Source organism: Papaver somniferum, chromosome 9, assembly GCF_003573695.1.
Source record: "Papaver somniferum cultivar HN1 chromosome 9, ASM357369v1, whole genome shotgun sequence".
Lineage (NCBI taxonomy): Eukaryota > Viridiplantae > Streptophyta > Magnoliopsida > Ranunculales > Papaveraceae > Papaver > Papaver somniferum.
This window is the reverse complement of record NC_039366.1, coordinates 155,373,095-155,394,156: the sequence shown is the minus strand read 5'-3', so window position 1 is coordinate 155,394,156 and position 21,062 is coordinate 155,373,095. Positions and strand designations below refer to the sequence as shown.

General features: G+C 36.5%; 1 protein-coding gene across 1 annotated transcript; it reads left to right on the top strand.

The window, feature by feature from the left end:
* The first annotated feature begins 3,418 nt into the window (after positions 1 to 3,418).
* Positions 3,419 to 7,020, top strand: LOC113311122 (zinc finger CCCH domain-containing protein 21-like). Its single transcript, XM_026559968.1, has 8 exons — positions 3,419 to 3,861; positions 3,967 to 4,051; positions 4,156 to 4,299; positions 4,411 to 4,502; positions 4,615 to 4,803; positions 5,219 to 5,349; positions 5,443 to 5,542; positions 6,632 to 7,020. The coding sequence occupies exons 1-8, from the start codon at positions 3,694 to 3,696 to the stop codon at positions 6,803 to 6,805; spliced, it is 1,083 nt and encodes a 360-aa protein (XP_026415753.1). The 5' UTR covers positions 3,419 to 3,693; the 3' UTR covers positions 6,806 to 7,020.
* Positions 7,021 to 21,062: the final 14,042 nt, after the last annotated feature.

The window sequence follows — 21,062 nt, the reverse complement described above, 5'->3', positions numbered from 1 at the left end:
CAACAAAAAGGGATAAATATATACAATATTTGGCACTCATCAAGATCGATTCTTAACATGGCACAAAAATAATTGGTTTGTAGAAGTGCTCATGTAACCCGATTCTAGGTTAAAAAGTATACAAAAAAGTTGGGAATTTTTTCCACCAAAGAACGGGTTATATGGACATTTACATAAACCGATTATGGGCTAAGCAGTTAAGAAATCAAAGACTACATAATCGGTTTATGTGGACATTCATGCAATCCGATTCTAAAAAAAAAACATACATAAAAACATTTATGTCTTCCATACCAGAATCGGTCTATGTGGGCATGAACATGAACCGATTCTTGTTAAATATTCTCCAACCAGAAAACACTTCCAGAACAAGCGGTCGTTGTGGGCATGAACAACGGCCGTTTCCTAGAGAATTGGGTTACAAGTCTATTTACGTAGATTCTGGTAAACTCATAAAACTTTGATTTCAAAAAAAAAAAGTCAAATTTTGAGTGATTTCATGTTATTAAAACCTAATTTAGAGGATTGGGTTAATTGAAAAGCAATTCCTGCCATTTTCTCAGCTTGTGTTGTGCTAAACGTTGGTTATTCTAACGTAACCGTTGGATTTGATGGTTGTTTATTTCGAGGTTGTTAAAGAAAGAGTTATATTAAGCCGTAGTTGACCAACCTAAAACAACTTATGACCCCCGATTATCTTCTCTTTTAAGTCGCTCTCCCAATTCCTAGATCGTCCAAACTAGGATAAATAATTCCAGTGGCTTGCTTCACTTGTGGTTGATCCATCATTTTATATAAGAAGAAAAAAACGATTAATTGTTTTATGGATCGGTGATACTCGACGAGTTTTCGTTTGAAAATGAAAAAACAAAAAAAAAAGGAGAAAAAGGAGTAGAGATGAAATGGAAATAAAAAGAATTATTAGGATTTAATGGGGGTAAATTGATAGTATTAAGATTTAATGGAAGGTAAATTGGTAGTTTCATCGTATTTAGACGCCCTTTATCCTTATTCTAGGAGGCACATCAAAGAGCATAGAGTCATCGACTGGTAGACAAATGAGGGAGGATCCCCTCACACTTTTATTCTCACATTATCTCACTTATTGGACATTATTTTTTTTTAAAAAAACCCCCAAAATTACGAATCTGAAACTAATATTTTGGGGATATGTTCCTCTTATAAAGCTCTACGCTCTCACCAAAAATGAGCATATTCCGAAACGTATAACACCATCCACTACTTTGAAAATGAACCCCTGAGATTCAACAGATCTTTAACCATTGAAATTAAGATCGGTCGATGATGGGGTTATACATTTCGGAATGCGCTCATTTCTGGTAGGTATGTCGAGCTTTGCAATAAGAACATATCCCAAAAAATTTAACTTTTAATTTATTACTACTTAGTTTTTAGTAAGAAATACCAATTAGACCTAATAATAATATATTAGAGTTAGTTAGGTCCAATTGACCAAGTCAACAGTCTGTTTGGTCCTTTTTTAAAATATATATTGTTGTTTGGTCCTAGATATTATTGTTTGGTCTTAGGGTGGACAATACTCACGTGTGATGATTTCATGGATGATGTAATTTTCCTTTTATAGTGGCAGAATTACCCTTTAATTTGGGACCATATGTATAGAAAAAAATTAGTAGAAAATATTTTATTTCCAGATTCACTTTCTCCCTCTTCTTTAACTTTCAGATCTAGTTTCTCTCTTCTCTCCATTTTTATTTTTCTGCTTCTGATGTTGAAGATGATGATGAAGGATGAAGGTTTTTAGTTTTTTCTTTTATGTTGGTGCTGCTACTGTTGAAGATGATGAAGACGACGTAGATTTTGTGTTTCTTGGTCACTGTTTTGTTGATGCTGCTGCTGTTGAATACGATGAAGATGATGAAGACAACAATGATTTTTTGTTTTCTTCTTCTCTGCTGCTACTGCTGTTGAATATGATGAAGTTCATTGATTAGAATGAACTATGTTTCTTTCTTCTTTGTTATTGTTGAATATGATGAAGACGAGTTTCTGCTGCTGTTGAAGATTATGAAGATTATGAAGGTTTGATTTGAAGATTCGAAGATTATGAAGATTTGATTTAAAGAGATTAATTTGATTTTCTGGTGAGTTTCATTTAATATTTGTAAATCATCTTTTTGTTCTTTGATTTTTGTAGATTTGTGTTTTTGCTTAGGTGTTCATTCGAAAAATGAACTCTGTTTTTTTCTTCATAATAACGAAAGTTTTGTTATGTGTTCGTTCGAAAAAATGAACTCCGTGTTTTATTATGTATTCATTTTTAAAAATGAACTTTATTTTAGTCTTAATTTACTTTGTTTTGATTAGCTGTTCATTTGAAGGAATGAACTCTGTTTTTTTGTTCATAGTAATGAACTTTGATTAAGTGTTCATTTGAAAGAATGAACTCTGTCTTAATTTTGGTTTTTATTAGGTGTTCATTTGAAAGAATGAACTCTGTTTTTTGTTCATAATAATGGAAGTTTTATTGGGTGTTCGTTTTAAAGAATGAGTTATATTCTAGTTTGAATTTTGGTTTATTCTGTTGTGTGTTCATTAGAAAGAATGAATTCTGTTTTTTGTCATAAATAGTGGAAGTTTTGTTGGGTGTTCACTTTAAAGAATGAACTCTGTTATTTCCCCTTTTTTAAAGTTGTTTCATCAAACAGAATGAACTCAGATCTACATAATCATGACCAACACCTGATAGTTCATCAAAGAGAAAGAACTCCTGTACGAAAATAAGAGGAAGTTCAAAGTTCATCAAGAGCATGAACTCAAATAATTATAGGAATAAAAGAGTACGAAAATTAAAGCCGAAACATCACAAAAGGATATTTTTGTTCACTTAATATTTTTAAATAATTATAGACCAAACAGGAAACGACTTTTCCCGCAGGACCAAATAGTCTTGGGACCATCTAAAAAAGGACCAAACGATTATTTTCCCTAGTTTTTATTTGTGAAGGGATCCGTACTCAGGCATAATGGGCTATAAAGGGAGATTTGTGTCATTTTCTCCGCAAAACCCAAACGACAATGAATTTAAGTGTAATATTTTGATGATATGTTCCTCTTATAAGACTACGCTCCCACAAAAAATGAACGCAATTCGAGATAACAAACCTCACCATCTACCGATCTTAATTTAAACCGTTAACTTTGAACGATTGATATTCAAAGGGGTAGATGGTCGTGTTATACATCTCGATTTGCACTCATTTTTTTTTTATGAGAATGTAGAGTCTTATAAAAAAAACATATCATCAAAATATTACACTTAAATTCATTGTCGTTTGAGTTTTGCGGAGAAAATGATACAATTTTTGTGTGACCTTGTCCATGTAAGAGCGTACATGGATATATATATTTTTTCATCTATTCTCCGTGGATGTGTGCCAATCGGACCCTATCACCCCTTGCAATTCCCACACCACTTCCGAAACTAAAAATACTTAGAACTCACTTCGCAAACCCTAATCCCTTCGTCCACAGAGACCTAAAATCACTAAAAGATTTTTATAAGATTTTCCTTTCTAACAAATCCACAGTAAGCAAGCATCATCAATCATTTGAATCTTCGTTCAATCAGATTCAGAGAAAGAATTAAAAGGAAGGGGGTTTTGGAAAGGAATTAGGTTTTGTTTTTGACATTTGATGTGCTGATCAAAGATGCCTCCAAAACAAGCTAAAGCTGATATTGCCAAGAAACAAAAGCAGGTTGAAGATAAAACCTTTGGATTGAAGAACAAAAACAAGAGTAAAAGTGTCCAAAAATATGTTCAGAATATTCAAGCCTCTGCTGTCCCCAAACCTGACCCTTCCAAAGTCGCTGCTAAGGTATCACTCCCTCTCCTTAACTTTATCAATTCGTGCATGAAAGATTTGAACTTGAAATGGGTTAAAGTTGTAATTCGTTGTCTTTTGTTTTTTCTGAATAATTAGAAAAAGAAAGATGAAGAGAAAGCTAGAGAGAAGGAATTGAATGATTTATTTAAGATTGCTGTTAGTCAGCCCAAAGTTCCACCTGGTATGTAGGGGTTTATTGTAAATTTTGTGCTCCTTTTGTTTTTGTTGAATTATTGGATGTGATTCTATTAACTAATGCTGATTGTGTGTAAATGATTATTACAGGTGTTGATCCGAAGTCGATACTATGTGAATTTTTCAAAGTGGGGCAATGTACTAAGGGATTTAAGTGCAAATTCTCCCACGATTTGGATATTCAGAGGAAGGGTGAAAAGATTAGTATTTATAGTGACAAGCGTGATGAAGATGGTTTGTTAGTTTACTTTGTTTTCTTCAACTTTTATGTTCGGGTGTTGATGTTTCGATAAATTCTTGATGTTTTTACTGCTATTTGTTTTTTGTCATTTGTTGTTGGTTAAGATAATATGGAGGATTGGGATCAGGAGACATTGGAAAAGGTTGTGGAGTCCAAGAAAAATGATTATAGTAACCAGAATAAAGCAACTGAGATTGTATGTTTTCTATCCTCTTATGTTAGCTGTAGAATGTGATTGATTGATGTTTTCTATCATGGTGAAAGGGAAGTAAAACTTAAATGCTTTTACTCTCTTGTGATTTGAGCAGGTGTGTAAGCACTTTCTGGATGCAGTTGAGAGGAAACAATATGGGTGGTTTTGGGTTTGTCCAAATGGAAATAAAGAGTGTCGTTACAGACATGCTCTTCCTCCAGGTTATATATTAAAATCTCAGATGAAGGCGTTACTAGAAGAGGAGTCGGAGAAAATATCTATCGAGGAAGAGATTGAAAACCAGGTAATAATATTAAATTACTAGTAAAGAGACAATATGTTTGACTTTTTTAAGTGATAAGGACTGAATATGAAGACATGGTTTTCCAAAGGCATAGATTCCCTGTAGTAATATAAAGGATCACACTGAGAACCTTGGTATGCATTCTTTAGGTTGCTTATCAACTGAAACTAAGAAAACAACATAGTAAATATAAGATTAGGACACACTTTGTGAGTTGCATACTCTGGTGGATTTTCTTAAATAAATGAATATTAATGCCTTAAATTTTTTGAGACTTTGAGTTTGGTCCTTTAGTCTAATTTTCAGTTTTCTTAATACAGACTTACAAGTGGCATTGTGTTGCATCTTCATATTTTACGTTTGTTTTTCCTAATGGTGGTTCTCATAATTGGGTTCTCTGTTTCTTGGCCTTCAGCGTGCAAAAGTAGTAGGTTCAACCCAGATAACTACTGAAATTTTCAATCAATGGAAGAAGAAAAAACTCGACGAAAAAGAAGCAGGTCTCGCATTATCAAGGGCAGAAAGGGCTAAGAATGACCGCATGAGGTACTTTGTTATCTATTGATTATGTGAATGGTACCATGAAGACACATTTGCTTGGCACTCTATTAAATATTTTGATCCTTTTGTCTGTCGTAGTGGTCGTGAGCTGTTTCTGGCAGATGCTAGTTTGTTTGTGGACGACGCAGAAGCATATGAGAAGTACCAAAGAGAAGATCCTGAAGCTACTGAAGAGAAGGTACTCTTTCATTGCCCTTGTTGTTGTTCTCTTCTATTATATGTCTACTTAATGGGGGTATTGGAGTCTCCTTGTAAATGCTTAGAAATTCAACCGGCTTCTGTTTGGTGCTTCTCTCAGAACACTCTATGTTGTTTGGGGGCAAGGTGTACAGTGTGGCATTGGGTATAAATTATAGGCCGCTGGCGCTGCTTTGTGTAGTATACTACCCCCCATATATATCTGTAAAAAAATTTAAACAGGTCAACGAGAAGTTGTTCCTAGAAATGTTGAATACTATTGCCTCGCTTTTGAACAAAGAAAGAATGTACAGTATCTTACTTTAGGGTTACTATACAATGTATACGTGCTTTTAGCAAAGTCCTTGATAGGATAAAAAGATGGGTTGAGAACAGTCAGGCGCAAAATCAAGTTAAACCCTGTCCATTTCCATTCAAGCCTCTGATTGTCGCTTCCCTGTTTTGAAAGTGGTAGTCTTTTTCTAGTGCGTGTCACTGAAATTAAAAATAGTACATCTTTGGCGTGCCGGGGTGATGCTTCCAACTCAGATAAAATACCTATTTAACTAATTAACACTTGACGCATGTGCAGATTGTTAGTTTCTGTCTTAATTACTGCATGGTCTCCTTTGCCTGCCTCCCTTTGCCAATTACCTTTCCCATGTTGTCAAAGTCAGTTTGGAGAGGTGCATGAATTTAGTATGAGTGAAGGTGTTTTCTCCCGAGGTGGATGATAAAAGTATAGCCTGGTTCTCTTTCTGATCTCTGAAGGCAGCAGTGTGTTTACACCCTTAGTCTTGGAGGCAGTGTGATATACTTACGGTTATTTTAACCTTTTGCTTTTCTTGCCTTTGCTTTCCCATGTGATACATAATCATGTTTATGACAATCTCAAGATCTTGTATACTGATAACTAGATGATAACTTCCCCTCAATATATATTACCTTGTTTCCACTGGTAATAGGATCTTTAATGTCAATAGAGTCTTGGAACTCATGCATTTGTAGTTTCGTGGTTTATAGCATCTATGAGAAACTAACAATTCTAATTGAGAATTGCATGCTCATGCTTTATCGGTTCAATTCTCAGCCAAAGGATGCTGCCAAAGGGGAGGCAAGTACTTCTACGTCCGCTGTTGATGGTGACAAAGAGCTTTTTGCTGATGATGACGATGATGAGCTGGATCTGGACGAGTTAGAGGAGCTGGAGGCAAGCCTATCGAAGACATCACTTCAAATTCGTGAACCAGGCGCTGAAGCCTAATTCAGATATTAAAACCAAGATTTATGTGATGTCACTTTTAGTCTCAATTTCAGAGTTTTGATGAGGAAAAGTTTCAATGCTACGATCTTTTTGGTTATCACTTGTTTAATGCTTGGTTTATGGACTGTTTAATTGTGAAGTCGTTTCTTCTCTCTTGGGTTCATGTAGAGAAATGAATCCTGAAATTTCATGAAAGAAAAAGATCTACAGCAGAAGATATTAGTATATTTAGGACTTGAAGGGTGGATTTCTCTGAAACCTCCTCAAGAGTCGAGACCCTAATTCTCGTGTGCGTTCTGTAAGTGATGTATGAGATTTTCTTCTTCGAGGCTTCAGGTGGAGTCCAATATTCAGCATAAATTAGGGTAAAGTACATTATTGTAACTACGGTAGAATACCACCAGTTTTGTTAAAAATAAAAAACATAATTTTGGAACCCCATTATTGGGGTTGGACAGGGCTGCATACGGTCATCAAACAATAATCCTTATAACCCCTTATCCGAGCATTTTACATAATAGCTAATAGGCCCCGTTTTGATTAGTGATAATAATGTGATTAATATCAAAAGTATGATTAGTGACTTAATTAAGAGAAAATTTGGGGAAAAATTCAAAATAAGTGATCCAAACAAGAGTTTTGACGTAGGTGAGTCTTCATCTTCAAAATTCGATAAGATATTAATACTCATCGACGACGATCAGTTCTTCCGTTGATTTTTCAGAAAATTATGAATTTTTTTCTCAAACCCAACATAACCTTCATGAAGCTTACTATGCTTTCAAAGGACCAACCCAAGAAGAAGAAGAAAACGAAGAAACGACTGCTCAAGATAATCAGGTATATCTCTAATCTAACTCCAATTTCGGTTTTCAAGTTTAGAATTGCAAGAAGTTTAGATTTTTTTCTTTCCGAAAACCCTAGGTTTCTAGCTGTGAGGTCCGATCACGGCTGGGAAAACATGAATTGCTGGTCGTAATTAGGTTTAACGGCTCTTTTTGGATGAACTCCCAGCCATTATGAAAGACTTACAGCTGGAACGATAACACTTTCTGGTCGTAAATACAAATTTACGGCCAGATTTTTTCTACGTTGCATGAGAAATATTAAATGGTATTCTGTCGGCGACGGCTGGGGTTTCCTGGTTGTTAGCATTTAATATTGTCGGCGCCAGTTGGATACCCATCTGTGTATTATTCTTACGGCTGCATTGCGCAACCGTTTTTGATTTAATGCTTGTTTTCTAGCCCATAAATTAAACTTTCCAAACATTCTAAGGAAATAGGTCAAATTACGGTTAGGATATCCCTTTTCGACACTACTGTAACTTTAGGATATAGTTGGGTTGATTTGAATTCTAACCCGTGGACTTGTTTACGGCTGGGATTTTCCTTGTCAACCCAGCCGTTTTTTGTGTTTTTAGAATTTATTTTTAACTAATGATGTGATATATTTCATTTGATTAGAGATTGTACCATACATTATGGTGGAAGACCAAGTGGTAGTTATGGAAAACCAACCTTCACATGTTCAAGTTTTAATGGACATAAGTGCTCACTATGCAAACAACTATGAGTGGAAAGATAAAGAAGATGCAAAGAAGTGAGCTCGAGAACAAGGGCTGGAAAACATGTGTATAATATTCCAAAATAAACAAGTTAGAGACACCAACTTTCAAATTGTTAGTGAGTGTAGTGTAAAGTACGAGAGTCATTGGAAAAAAGGGTTGTGAGTATAAACTAAAAACCACGAGGAGAAAGGGATCTCATAGTATGAAGAAGTGTTGTAGATGCCCTTTTAAGCTTCAATTTAGATACAACAACATCAAGAAAGTATGGTTTATGAGTGAATTCATCTCGGGTTTTCATAGCCATCCAATTCCAGAGAGTTGGTCAACCATCCTTATCTGGCAAGGCTCAACCCCAAAGAAAATGAGCTACTTCACGTGTTGAGTCAAAGATGCACGAGACCCCTTGATATCCATAGTGGTGTGAAGGTGTTAAACCCCAGAAACCCATCTACATTGACTACCATCTATATTGAAAGAGAAAAGTTTAGAAATGAGACATGGCAAGAGAGAGTGCTTATGCAACAATTATTGTTTTTGTTTGAGGAGGCAAACTACTCTACAGCTTATGAACAAAATGAAGAAAAAGAAAAGGAATATCTTTTCGTTGCTCATTCTGGATTGCAAGAAAAGGAATTTGTAAAATTGGAAAGATTCTTCCATCAAATTCTCTTTATGGATTGCACGTATAAAACAAACAAGTACAACATGCCAATATTGAACTTTTTTGTTCAAACATCTACCAAGTCGACGTTTAGTGTTGCGTTTTGTTTCTTGAAAGACGAGACAAATGAAATTTATATGTGGGCATTGTAAAAGGTCAAGTTATTGTATCTAAAAGATTATACTCCTAAGGTGTTGATTACGGATAAGGAGCAAGTGTTGATGTGGGCCATACCACGTGTTTTTCCTGAGGCACATCATCATCTTTGCATGTTCCATATATGAAACAATGTGCAAAGTAATTGCAAGAGGGTTATTTGGCCACCAAAGAAAACCGAGATGGAGAAGGTTAAAAACTAACGTTGAAGAAACAACAAGAAGAGAAAGATAAATTTAAGATCCATGAAAAAGTATCCACGGTCAAATAGGCGGAATTTCAATTGGATTGAGAAGAATTAATATATATGGTTGCTCACAGAAGAAGCATTTTTTTTCTCTCAAAGGGAGCGTCTTTATTTAGAAAAATGGGCTACCTACCCGGATGCTATAGTGTCTTTGAAGAATGAATTGTTGGATCCCCAAAAAGAAAAGTTCGTTAGTGTATCGGTAAACCAACATAGACATTATGACAATCAAGCCACAAGCATGGTGGAGTCGTCTCACTATCGATTCAAAAGTAAGCTAAATGGGTGCGGTGATGGATTTGTTGTTGTTTTTGAAGCTATGAACAAGTATTTCAAGCGTGATCTCAATGGAATTAAAGGGAATTTTGAAAAGAACCGATCTAGAAAGCCCGTTGATTATTTGGATAGCCTTTGGAACCGAGGAATTAGTTTCTATGTTTCACATTGGGAAATTAAGAAGATTATGAAGGAAGTGGATGCTTGGGAGGAGACGAAATTTCCCGCAGGAATGAGATGTAATTGTCTCAACATGTCGGCTTTGGGACTCCTATGTAAGCATGTGATCGCCAATTATCCCTCAAAGATGATCCCAATCGAAGATATAGATCCATTTTGGAAACAACTATTATTCAACGATCCATTACCCAATCAACGTCTCGGTAAGTGTTTTACAACACTGAGGCATACAAGGAACTTTTTGAGAAGTACGCTTCTTTACTACCGGCGCAAAGACAACTTTGGTTTTGTGAGTAGTGGAAATTCAGCCGTCCCTTCACTAGAGAAGATATTCTTGAACTAACAAAGGGGAAGGGAAAGGGTAAGCCTTCGGAAAAAGTTACAAAAGAAATAAGATTGGGTAGAAGCGAAGAGAACGGTTCAAGAGGGTCTACAATTGGCACATTCAAGTCAAAGAGATCTTTTGGGTTTTGAGACTTGAACGAGTTGTATAAGGAGGAGGATGTTAAGGGGAAAGATACGGCTACAAACAAACGTAAACGAAGGAAATTGAATAAGGAAGACCAAATTGAGGTAGTGAACTGAAGGTAAAAGTCCGCAAGGAGACGATTATTCCATCTAAAAAAGGTTCAACAAGAAAAGCTGATTGTAGAGTCAAAATTAATAAAACGACTGTTCCATCCAAACAAGGGTCAACAAGAAAGGTTGGTAGTGGACTTGGTATTAACAAATTAGCAAGAATCCGAGGTAATGTTGTTAAAGGAAAAACAACGATGGTCGAACCTCCCCAAAGCACCGTACAAAGAATTATTAGTGGTGAGAAAGAGATAGTTTATACGGAAGTAGGTCCGATAAAATTACCCCCTATTGATGAGGAAGGTAATTACATCCGACCTACGTACATAATATATAAAAATTACATGCACTTTTTACCATATTTTATTCATGAGTACGTTAGGCCACTGACGATGTTGAGGGCGACGAAAATTGTGGTTACCATGTGTTCGTAGATCAACTTGGACCTTTTGATACGACAAAATATTGGGGTGTAGACCAAATTTCTTATGTAGAGAAAAAACGGAAACAATGTTAAATGAGAAGTTCCAAGCATTTGAACATCGTTTAATGGGAAACACTAGATTGACAAGTGAATATTGTATGAGAATGCCAATATGTGGCTATCTACTCACCAACCATTCCATTACGTATTCATTGCATATCCTGTGGACATAGTGTTACATAGCACCAACAAGACGTAATTTTACCGAAGAATTGTCACCAAGAAGAGTCATCATGGGGTTTGAGCAAATGAACCATTTTACTGGCCTCCAATTGAAAGAAGATCACCCATTACCTCCATTAAGGATGGAGACAATGGTGATGGGTGCAATACCCAAGGGTTGGTGTAATCGATTCGAGGAAAGTTTTGAATTGCGGACGACATTACAGTTGTTGAGGGATGCCCCGTGTGTACTAATACTTCCGATGAGGATAAGTAAATATGGTGTGAAGGATGGTGATTATATGATAAGAATATTTTTTGAAGGGCGGTGATTAAAATGATAAGAATGTATTTTGAAGAGCGGTGATTATAAGTGAACCTATGTATTTTGAATCACTCACGATTAATGAACGATTTATTTTGGTATTATTGTATTTCCTAGTTGTTTTTTTTTTAGAAAACCAAATATATTGGTTATTTTTCAGGCACTAAAAGCTAGGTTTTACGCAGCCACAACCTAACCGTAATTAAGAAAGTTACCAAGAAAATGAGATTTCCGCAGGTTTACGGCTAGGATTGTCTAGTAACCTAGTCGCAATATTTGGGATTGTCCAAAAAAAAATGAAATCTCGGCAGATTCACGACTGGGATTGTCTAGAAACCTAGCAGTAATATATGATTTCCATATTTATGGCTGGGAATACAAACCGTAATTTTGAGTTCATATTTATGGCAGGTTTATGGCCACTTAAACCAACCATAAGCCGTAATTACGGAAGATATTCCCAGTCGGATCTGCTCTACGACTAGGTTATAAAGAGGGTAAACCTAGCCGTAAGTAACCCCGGATTACCATCCTTCGATTTTCTTTCCATTATACTTAAACAAGAATAAGATAAATTAAAATACTAAAATTCATTCATTAAAGGTAAATTAATATCCCATTACTTAAAACAAAGTAAATCCACTCAAATCCATAACCAAACCAAACATACTAAAACAAAGTCTTGCATTATAAAAGCTGAAAATACTTAAACAAGTACATAATCCACTCATCCACTACGAGCAACATTCTTGAGAACATCCTTAGAAGATGATGAAGAACTCTCGGGCGTCTTGGAATCACTCATCTTCATCATAAGTATAGAGAAAATCCTTCATAGGATTATGTAGCTTCAGAAGCCTGAGAAGCAGTGTCTTTTGTTGATCGCAATCCAAATATAAACCCTCGTCAATGTTACTGGCCATGTCCCTGACCATCCACTTAGTTCCCCCGACCTATTTTCATATCAAATAAAAATCCTTCAATCAATACTTGTACATAATTTGGAAAACTTATACAAAATTAAGAATGATATAGGTAGCATACATACGATCATCATAAAAATATCAGACATTGAAGGTTCCTATGGTCCCTTCTTGTTTTCACTTTCTCGGTTCCTAAAAATGGTAAGAAAAACATATAAGAAGATAAAAGCAATTCATTTACACTGATAGACTTACGGTTAGGAAACAATACACGACCCATCCGTAGGACAACAAATCATCTTGAAGTACGTGACGATCAAACCGTAAATATATCTTCGTCTAGGACGATCTTACCGTAAACATATTTTTGTCTAGAAAACGAAAAAAGACGGTTGGGAAAATTAGTTACGGTGGGGAAAGTCCCAGCCGAAATATTCATCTTCAAATAATTTCTGCAGAAACATGACTTCTTACGGATAGAAAATTCCAATCCGTATAAAGGAACTCACCGTTAGAATATCGATATTTCCTAACTGTAGGAGTACATTTCGGTTGGAAGTTCTTCAAGTCCGACCCATGAGTATTGGCTTATGGCTATGAAATCCTAGCCATGATCTTTTCAGAAAACCATTTTTCGGAACCCTAAATTCATCAATCAAACTTATTTTTTCAATGTGACATTAGAATAACTGATGGGTTTTTCGATTCTTACCGAGTAGGAGTCATTTGTGGAGGATTCGCTGGTGTTTGAACAAATTGATTCTCCAATTTCCATCAAAGACATCAATGAATTGGCCTGTTTCAGAATCATGGTTCAGTCAACCTAATGTTGCTACTCTTGATCTTGTTGTCATTTTGAGAACTAACGTGAGTTGTTTGGAGAATCGAATCAATTTGGGTTGTTTGAAGAATCGATGAAGAAGAGATAGGTTTAGGTTTTGTTTTTTGAGAAGAAGAAGATAAAAAGTGTAATTTGAATTGAGTGTTTAGTTTTAGGTTTTCAGTGTTTTGAGGTTTTGAATTAAGATTAGATTTTGATTTGGATTAATTATATTAGGTAAAGGTAAATCTGAATTTTCAGTCTCATTAGGTCCCCCTTATCCAGTTTTTGGATACCCAAATCCTATGCATCCCCAACTACTATTTAGGTTGCAAAACCAATAATTGGATTCTAATTTCGAATCTCTTTGTTCTCTATGGTGTTGGGAGTCGAGATAAATTTTAATAGAACTTCTAGACGATCTTCTGAATGAATGTGGCTAACCATATGAGAAAATCTTGAAGGCTTGATCAATCCCTTCACCAAAACCTCGTTAAATTTTTCCATGAAAATCTACAGTGAGAGGATTTGTTAGAGCATTGCTCGGTTGAACCCACCAAGCGTTGGTATGCCAAGTTTGGTTGTCATATTTTAGTGAACCAAAACTCATTTAAAGAGTCGCTTGATTATTTACTAGAGTCAACTTCGTATAGGTTATCTAGAAAGTTATTAGGATATGAGACATACAAGTATTACTCGAAGACTTGAAGAATATGAAGAAGTAAAGAGCTACAACGACGACATCATCCTTCCTCCCGAGGTTAGTAATATTTTGACTTGAACTGTTTCATTCCTAACGTATCTTTCAAGTCGTGCTATATTGAAAACATAAATGCGAAGCTGTGAATGATTATACTCTGGTTGGACATAGTATTAAGGAATTATAATACGAAGTATAACGCCTATTTTTGAACTTCGTATATAAGACATAGACATAATCGTATGAATGCTATTGTGATTATGTATGGGTATGGGTGAAGATTTCGTCCTAGGAAACAATGTTTTACATTCTTTTAAGGGAAGTACATTCATAAACTTGTTTTGTGAATCGAAAGGGAAATCGCTAGGCTTATTGGTATTGTTATTCGTTGCAAATCTTTGGATTACCAATATGTGTGATTAGTATAAACACTCATAACTTGTTTATGTATCTTGGTAAAACTATTCACGATGCCTGATTTATATATCAGTATGACTTTTGTTAGTGAAACCAATCTTAAGTAATCACCCGAGATGGTGTTAGAGCACTGCTCGGTCAAACTCGCATGCGTTGCTATCTCAAGCATGTTTGTCAATGTTAGTGATCAAAACTATAAGTCTTGATTTCTAGTCTCTTATAGCTAAGTCTCGGACTAGGATAATAAGTGTAGTTGAGCTCAAAAACTTCATGGCGATTCATCATACGATTAGAAGATCTACTCAAGGAACCGGTGGAACTTCTCGACAAAAAGGTATGTGGAGACTTGAACTTATCTGTCACTCAAAAGTCTATCTATTCTATCTGCTACTCTTTGAGACAAAAGTCGTATGCTATATATATAGTCTAGATCATACACATTTGGTATTTCGAGCCGAGTATATCTCGCCTATCTATATCTCGAAATATGTGTTGGTAAGCTTTTCGCTTCGACCAAGTTTATCTTTACCTAGTGACGAAAGTCATGAATGTTTCAATCACTTTGAAAATTGCTTTGACGAGAAATAGTGTAACAACTATATAACGTCCTCTATGAATGTTTCAATGATTGGAATGAGAGTTTAGATTGCATAACCAATGGATTCCTTGAACCAAATTTCTCGAACTTTGTTGATCAAGAGAACCGAAAGTATGGCAAGTACCAAGTCCGCGAAATGCCGAAGTTCTCAAACCCGAGAATTTCTGCTGGAGTTGACAAACTACTTGCGGGAGCCAAGTCCGCGAACCCAGTCCGCAAACCGGCGTAGTTCTCGAACCCGAGAATTTCTGCTGGAGTTTGTAAACTCTATCCGGTGTCTTAAGTCCGCGAACCTAGTCTGCGAACTTGAGAAGGTTATATATCTAAAGATGATTTCTGAACTTAATCTTAAAAGACTAAGGAATGCATTTGCAAACCGTGGTTATTAAAGTTCATGAACCGATTCGAGTGAATCAAATCATCTTTGCTTCAATTGTGTCTTGTGTAGTTACATAAGATTTCCTTGCAGTTGAACAACTCTCTTAACTAGTTCATTTGAGTCAATTGAACTAGTTATGGTGAAGAAGAACATGGTTGGTATGAAACGCTCATATGGTTAACCTCTTTAGGTAGACTATTGTTGAACCAACAATGTACACATTTGGGTGCGGTTAACAAACCTAGAAGCGTACATTCATTTGTGTATGACAAGCTAAGTTTTCGATCTAACGGTTGAGAAATATTAGCTTGAATATAAATCAGGTTTTTATCTAATGGTGAATATTGATTGCTTTGTAACTAAGGAAAAACCCTGATTTGAAAGGCTATATAAAGGAGACATCTAGTATTGTGCAAAACTAATCCCCACACCTTACGTGTGATACTAGTTTGCGTGCTAGAGTTGATTCTCCTTTAACCTTTGGTTTTCTTCTTCTAAAACCAGGTTAACGACTTAAAGACTTCATTGGGATTGTGAAGCCAGACCGATACTACTTTTATCGTAGTTGTGTGATCTGATCTTGCATCTTCTATCGTAACAGTATAATCATATTGATTAGATTGAGATTGTGAGAGTTCTCCGATAGGCAAGATATAAAAAGTAATCACAAACACCTTCGTCTCATCGTTTGTGATTCCACGACATCTTGTTTCGCTACCATACAATTAAGATTGTTGTGAGGTGATTGATTAATCTAGGCTATTCTTCGGGAATATAAGACCGGATTATCAATTGGTTTCTGTTCACCTTGATTATTATCAAAAGACGGAACAAAAAATTTTAGGGTTTTTCTGTGGGAGACAAATTGATCCTTTCATAGACTTGTCTGTGTTAGACATATTTGTTTATTGTTAAAGCCTGCGATTTTGGGTCGTAGCAACTCTTAGTTGTGGGTGAGATCATCTAAGGGAATCAAGTGCGTAGTATCCTGCTGGAATCAGAGGCGTAGGGAGTACAACTGTACCTGGATCAATGGGAGACTGATTGGGGTTCAACTGTAGTCCAGTCCGAAGTTAGCTTGGAGTAGGCTAGTGTCTGTAGCGGCTTAATACAGTGCGTATTCAATCTGGACTAGGTCCCGGGGTTTTTTCTGCATTTGCGGTTTCCTCGTTAACAAAATTCTGGTGTTTGTGTTATTTCTATTTTCGCATTATATTTGTTTATATAATTGAAATAATACAGGTTGTGCGTTTGAATCAGTCAATTGGAAATCCGACCTTTGGTTGTTGATTGATGTTGATTGATCCTTGGACATTGGTCTTTGGTACCGTACAAGTTATTCCTTGTGTTTGATTATAGACTCGCTGATTTTTATTAGCTTGAGTGAATCAAAACCAAGAGAGAGATATTAATTCCTTGAGATACTTTTGCCTAGATTGAGTCTGATTGTCTAGTTGATTCTCTAGAAAGTGTTTCGGAGTTAGTCCATACAGATTGTTAAGCAAAATATTGGGTGGTGTTGTTAGACCCCCATTTTTTCAATTGGTATCAGAGCGGGTAAACACGTTTAAGACCTCAAAAGTCTGTGTTTGTGGCGATCTGAGGATGGTCATTTTTATCTCTAATGATGCAACATCAACTCAGAATTACTCTGATGGGTTTCAAAGTCCTGAAACCTCTAAGAAAACCTCTGTCTCATGTCTTTTGTCTGAATCTGCATTTGATTGGGAAAAATCTCTTGATAACAATTGGATGATCTTTCAGATGATAGTGATTCAGAAGAAGGGCAAAGTGTTGATGAGGAAGTTTCTCAATATATCAAGCTGTTTGATCAAGCTTTGAAAGAGAAGAAGTCAACATCTTGCTTGAGAAAATACATGGCTCCTCTTTGTCAAGAAAACAGAAAGTTGAGAAAACTCTTTAAAGGATATGATGGTGGGTATAGACTCCTAAAATCTATCGTTAAATATCGTGATGAAGATTTACGCACAAAAAGGTATGAATGTGATAATCTTCTCCGAAATCTCGCTTTGTTGAAAGAAAAACTTGTAGATGCTGATGCAAGATATGACTCTCAACAAAAATGTTTTAGTGACAAAGAACTCAGTCTCCTTGCCAAAGAAAAATCCTTGGAAATTGATCTTGATGCTGCTCTTGATAATGTAAAATAACTGGAAGAGAATCTGAGAAGGTTCAATTCGAGCTCTACAAAATTATCTTATATGATTGGAGCATGTAAAGAACATCGTGATGCACGTGTGTAGATGGTGGATTTTTGACAAGGGCTAAAATTGTAAACTCATAATTATACGAAGCTCTGATCCAGCAATAAGACGTGAGTATTGAGACACGGGTCTCTCATCGAATTCTCAACGAAGAGTACTTTCTCTCAGAGTACATGTAGATATGTAGTCTCACGACTAGACAACAACATATCTCATGAATACTGAACACTTTCAGTGATTATTTCTATATAGTATCACGAGATGGACGGCTCCTAGACAGCTTGCTCTGCTAGTATAGAGCGATAACGTTTTCAGGAACAAACAACGAGTTTACCCTGACTATATAAAGGATACGACTTACCGACAAGCTCATATCGGGATAATTAATGCTCCTAGACAGCTTGCTCTGCTAGTATAGAGCCACAAAGTTAATTATTCCTAATTAAGATTAATTCTGCCGTGACATTCACTACTGAATTCCCAGAATAATCTATTATTGCTACCTATTCCATGGTCGAATCCACGACTGGTCCCATGGAATGGCAATAACAATTGCTCCTATTCCATGGTCGAATCCACGAATGGTCCCATGGAATGGAAATAAACAATTGTTCTGATTCTATGATCGAATCCACGACTTGATATCATAGAATAACAATAACTATATTATCTCATTACTCCGATTTCATGATCGAATCCTCAATGGGTCTCATAAATGGTAATAGATAAATCTTAATTACTCCGATTCTATGGTCGAATCTACGATCCCATGGAATGGTAATGCTCACTTTATTATTCTGAATTCGTAGTCAAATCCTCAGGTGATCTTATGAATTAATAATAAACATCTTATTACTCAGTTTTGTGAATTATTCTCCACCGAATTCCACAATTAGTAATAAATAATCAACAATCGGGCGTTTGAGCTACCTCTAAGTAAGCCCCGATTCATATGGTGAAGGCGTATTCAATGACGACACACTAACAGTCATCGCACGAACGAGTATTTCAAAATACAACGAAACGATGAACCTATGCAAAATAGGGAAGAAAATAATAAATAATTAAAAATATTGACCAGGGTGCTGGGAGCACGGACACACGACCGACCGACCATGTCTTGTCCAATCGCACGCCAGTTTTATATTTTTAATGCATTTTTATTATTTTCCATGATTTGATGAAAATTCTCTCATTTTATCAAATCTCCTTCGTCTCGAGGAAACTCCTCGGTTTCATGGTATTTTCATAAATTCGTAAAAAATAACATAAAATTAAGGAAAGAAGTGTGGGGCGTGACCGTTGGCCAACCGGCCATGCCCTTGTCCCAGCCGGCCCCACACCTCACGGTTCCTCATTATTTTATTATTATTATTATTTCTCTACTTTCATGAAAAAACTCCTTGATTTAATGGTAAAAAATTATGAAAACTTGTGGGACCGGGCCACTAGCCGGCCGGCCATGCCCTAGCCGGTCCCACACGCCCCTAGTTTTATTATTTTATTTTATTTTTCCTTAAATTCATCAAATTCCTTGATTTTATGGTATTTCTCTCAAATTAGGAAAAATTCCCTCAAATCATGAAAAATACTTAAAAAATATAAAACAATTATGAAAACTCGTGGGACCGGGCCCCTAGCCGTCCGGCCACGCCCCCATGGTCCCACACGCCCGTGTTTTATTATTTTAATATTTTTTGCTTCCTTAAACTCACGAAAACTCCTTCAATTCATGGAAACTCCCTAAATTCATCAAATTTCTTAAAATTCATGAATTCTTCATAAAATCATCAAAAATATTATAAAATTAAGGAAAATGGCACCACGGGACCGTGGTAACGACCGACCGACCATGCCTTGGCCTCTGCGGTCCCACGCCTCCTTATTCTATAATTATTTTCCATCATCTCATGGTGTTTTCCTCAGTTTCGTCGAAATCCTAATTTTAACATATTTTCTCGAATGGATGCTCAATTGCATGCCAGAAAATATCAAAATTCTCAGGACTGAGACGCGGACGCCTTGGGGACACGAGCACGCTATCTTGACCGACCAAGATTGGCTCTTTGGCTTACAGAATCCGGTCCCATCAAGTTTCACAGTTTTGACCTAATTTGCACAATTGCACGTATTAGGTCCAAGACTCTTCCAAAGACTTTGGATTTTCATGAAGTGATCATCAGGCGGTCAAGTGACTACCCAGGGCCGGTTTCATGACCCCATGGTCGGTCCCTCACTCCGTCATAATTAATTAGGTTTTCTCACCTAAGGCTCAGACGAGCATTTTCGAATAAATGATTAAACCAGCATTTAATCATTCTTTCACCAACAAATCGTCAACTCTTCAGGAGTTCTGTGTATTTGCTCATGTGAGCATATGAACACTACATGGTTGATCCACGGTCCCATGTAGTCGCTCCCTCCTTCGTCCCATGGTTCAACTTTTGACGAACCATGAAATGATCATCAATTGATCAAATTAGGGTTTCTGAATCCAAGGATCATCATTCCAGATTCCAACCTTAATAATTTTACGACGACCTCATGGTCATTAATTTTATTAATTATGCTCGGTTCAACGACCAGTATTTTAATTAATATTTTTAGTACGCTGCCAATAATCCATCAGATCAGCAACACATGCTCAGACGATCAAATATTCAACAACTCATCACATGAGCAACACTTGCTCAAACCAAGGAATATTGGTTCAACAATCAATATTCAACGATCCATCGAATGAGCAATACTCGCTCACTTCATCGTAAGAACTATACCTCTGTCTCATGACATGTTCAATTCATGAGTTTCAGAACATCATGTTCAACTCAGAAACTACATGGACTCATCGTCCCATCAGACCACGAAGTCATCAATTGACTAACATACCACGAGACGTCAATCGTGTCACTTTGGGGGGATATCACTTAGGTTTTTGGTCTGGCGGTTTGCGGCACGTGTGTTCATACACACGTTGGAATGTGAGCAAGTCGTGCAATCGGTTGAGGGAGTTCACAAAGTAGTGGATGAAAAATCGACCAAGTCATCACACGATGATCAACTGGTCTCAAACACGATTTCCATTTCCTCACTCTTTCATCCCATCAACTGTTACACTTCACGGAATCATGGTGTCTAAAAATTCCAGCAATATAAATAAGTCTCTGAATCATGATTGAATCATCAGCATCAACAGTCTCATCGAAAACACGAGATCATCAACTCATCAATTGAGCAACTACTCTCAATTGAGCAGTTTCAATCATTCAGAGCTTATCATATTCAGAATTCACACACCCACAATCTTTGATTACCATTGATTCCACACATTTCCCAGCTTCCCTCCTACAGATCAACCCATCCTCTCTTGTGACCGAATTTACTCTGGAACGGTCATTGTCTTGATTTAGGCCGGAGTACTACAGATTGATCTCTCGAATCTAAATCACCCCCTTTGCAGCGGTGCATCTGTGTGAGGTTTAACATTTCGCTCGGTTCGAGGAGTCTCCTCCGTACAGTCGTCTCCTCAATTCCTTAAAAACCAGCAAATCGTTTTGC